Source organism: Halyomorpha halys, unplaced genomic scaffold (assembly GCF_000696795.3).
Source record: "Halyomorpha halys isolate HHAL.00 unplaced genomic scaffold, Hhal_1.1 Scaffold429.1, whole genome shotgun sequence".
NCBI lineage: Eukaryota > Metazoa > Arthropoda > Insecta > Hemiptera > Pentatomidae > Halyomorpha > Halyomorpha halys.
In genome coordinates, this window is record NW_027109334.1 from 211,081 (window position 1) to 214,055 (window position 2,975).

Below are 2,975 nucleotides of genomic sequence, written 5' to 3' on the forward strand. Positions count from 1 at the left end.
CTGATGAGAAAGAACTTGGTTTTTGCTGGATTCAGACTCATTTTATTTTCCGAAGCCTAGTTGTGAATAATATCACCGTCTACCTGGAGCTTCTTATTGGATGTATCGAATATATCGGGAGGGTGAAAGAATATATATAGATTTACAGCTTGTCGGCACACAAATGATAATGGGAGTGGTAGATAACGTCAGGTAGGCCATTTATATAGATTGGAAAAAGGGTTGGTGAGAGGAAGAAACCTTAAAAAACATCTCGAGGGAGAAGTAGTGATAATTAGGGGGCTTTGTGAGAAATGATAACTGTTTGGAAGCGAACAGGACGTAAAGAGTGGAACCAGTTCAATACACTATTAAAGAGGGAAATATTGTGTAGTTTTGAGAAGAGGATTGTGTAGTCAACGGAGTCAAAGGCTTTTAATCAAAGAGGACTAGGATTGTAATTTTTAGTTGATCAATGGAGGAATAGAGGTCTCTGGAAATTTTTAGCAGAACTGATTGTGTGGAATAACCAGAAGAGAGTTTTGATAGCGAGGAACTGGTTTTAAAGTCAGAAGCTGTGAAGGCGCATTATTATAGAATCCCAGAATTCGGGAATTATGTCATTTTTTGAAAAAGATACATCACTAAAATAAAAGTCTGCAATGATAAAGAATTTTTCGAACGGTAACAATGTGTAAAAAGTTATTTTTAGTAATTCAAATTATAAACCTTGTTTTAACTATCAGTTACTATTTCCTCCCCTCCCTCCCCCCTGGTTTGTGAACCCTCAATAAAATAACCAACTGCTTGGATAAAAGAACTGTAACTAAATTATTTATTTCTTACCCTTTCATCTTTGGTTATTTCTTGGGACTTTGGTATCTCTTTGCTTTGAAAATCGATAGTTCCAAATTGTGATAACCTTCCCTACCTTCCATGTTAGTCATTTCAGTTTAAACATGATATTTGTGTCAGATGAATTCTGTGAACTTTTTAAGGGTTCTTTCCCCTTTTATATATTGTGTCTTTTACCTATTATCCTTTTGTTGTCACCAGGATCATTAGTAAACGCTTCTCATGAATTTAATGTGTATAGAATGCACCAGTATGATCTTCATGGATTATCTAGAGGTAAATTTGTTTTATATTCTCCTTTTGTTTCGTTTTGGTTGGTCTATTTTTTTTTTAAAAAACCTCTCAGCATTTCTTTTAAATCATAAAATTCATTTAATACAATTTTGTTTTGTTGCTGATATACATTTCCTGAATTTTGAGGTGTTTTTATTTTCGTATATTTGATTAGATGATAACCTCCAGCTGAAACATTACAGGGCGATTTATGATATTTGACTAATGTAATTTATGGTCTAGCTCCCTAATAAAAGGCTGTCTTATTTTATGATACTTCTTTGTAAATAGATTTGAGGAATTTTATGTTATGAATTTATTATAAATCATTTATTTTTTAATTTACGTTTTAAATTTTAACATACATAGTCATTGATTTGGGCTTTATGAATTATTTAAGTTTTTAAATAATTGTGAAAATATATATCTTATCATAATTTCTACTTATTGCTCTACCGTTAATACCATTTGGCTATGCAAGCACTTTAGTATGATTTGCTTGGTCAACAGATAGCTGGGGGTAAGCTAGTAGTGTCTGAGCGCTCACCACTTCCTCCTGACTTGAATACTTAGAACATGAAGCGCCCACTTCTTCACTGTTGCCTTAACTGATTTAAGCAGTTGTTCGACTCATAAACATTGCAATTTATTCCATTATTATTGTCTCAAATTTGTAGATTTCAATAATATCTCATAATTTCCTAAGATGTATTTCATTTTTTAGCTTTCAACAGAACATTTCTTTAACATGGTATTTAATTCTTCTTTATTAAATATAGAAAGTGGTTCCTACATTTTACTTCTTCTATTAAGTATTTCATTTTATTTATAATTTTTAATCTTCGACTTATTTTATTTTAATGGCCAAATTTAAAAACCCTGTGTAACTATGTATTATTCAGCTTAATCACCCTCAAATATTTTCTGCCTTTGTTTAGCAAATTAAGCCTGTTAAGAAACTTAATTTTTCATATCACTTAATCATAGCACCTCATTCATATTTTTATTTTCACTCACCTATATTTGGAATGTAAAGTAAGGTAAAGTACTGACAATATTTTGAATTTGAGTTTTTGACAAAAATACATGTTTTGAGGTCCTCTGAGTTCAAACAACCTTCTCTTGAAAATGGTTTGTGTATCTGTGTGTGAACAGCCTTACTCATAAACTAAAAGTTCTGCCAAACTTAAATTATATGTTTAAGGTGAGTATATGTCTGGGATGTGACCGCTATATTTTCGATAAGATTGACTGTCCTGAAGTGTCTCTTTATTGAGTTGATTTTTTTTAATTTTCTCCAATATGACTCTAACAATTTTGATTGAACTAATCATGTAGATAAACAATTAAATTGTATTTAATATCAGCTAGGTTTTGTCTACGTTGAAGTGGTCTGAGAGAGCTTAAATGACAAATTTTCTCCCCAATCCAATTTAGCTCCATATAAACAAAACTTGAGATATGTATGTAGTGGGTTGTGTGATGTGTGCACCATACCAGATTTTGTGCTCAACTTTCCTCTTTGTTTATTGATAATATTCCATCTTATCAGCATTCATTTTGGATGATTAGCACAATCTAATTCCAAATATTGTCACTCATTTCTAAATACTCATTAATATTTTTTGTTCCCAACCCCTCATACCTTCATCTCTATAAGATTTATGGAAAATGTGAGGTAATGTCCAACCTTGCTTCAGTATGGACTTAAAACATTTATTTTTCACTTCAAAATCTTTAATTGTTTAAATTCTCTGATTATGGTTTATTGGATGCTTTTAATCTCTAAAAAGATTTTGTAATTTAAATCAATATTGGGAATGAAAATGTTTGGGATAATCAATAAATAAAATAAAAATAAATGTAAG

General features: G+C 30.9%; 1 protein-coding gene across 1 annotated transcript in view; it reads left to right on the forward strand.

Moving 5' to 3' along the window:
* The first annotated feature begins 905 nt into the window (after positions 1–905).
* LOC106682596 (BOS complex subunit ncln) overlaps positions 906–2,975 on the forward strand; it is a 6,000-nt gene continuing 3,930 nt past the window's right edge. Inside the window, exon 1 of the mRNA XM_014423539.3 lies at positions 906–1,110. Within this exon, the coding sequence (XP_014279025.3) occupies positions 939–1,110 (172 nt within the window). The 5' untranslated portion in view covers positions 906–938. The remainder of the gene's footprint in view (positions 1,111–2,975) is intronic.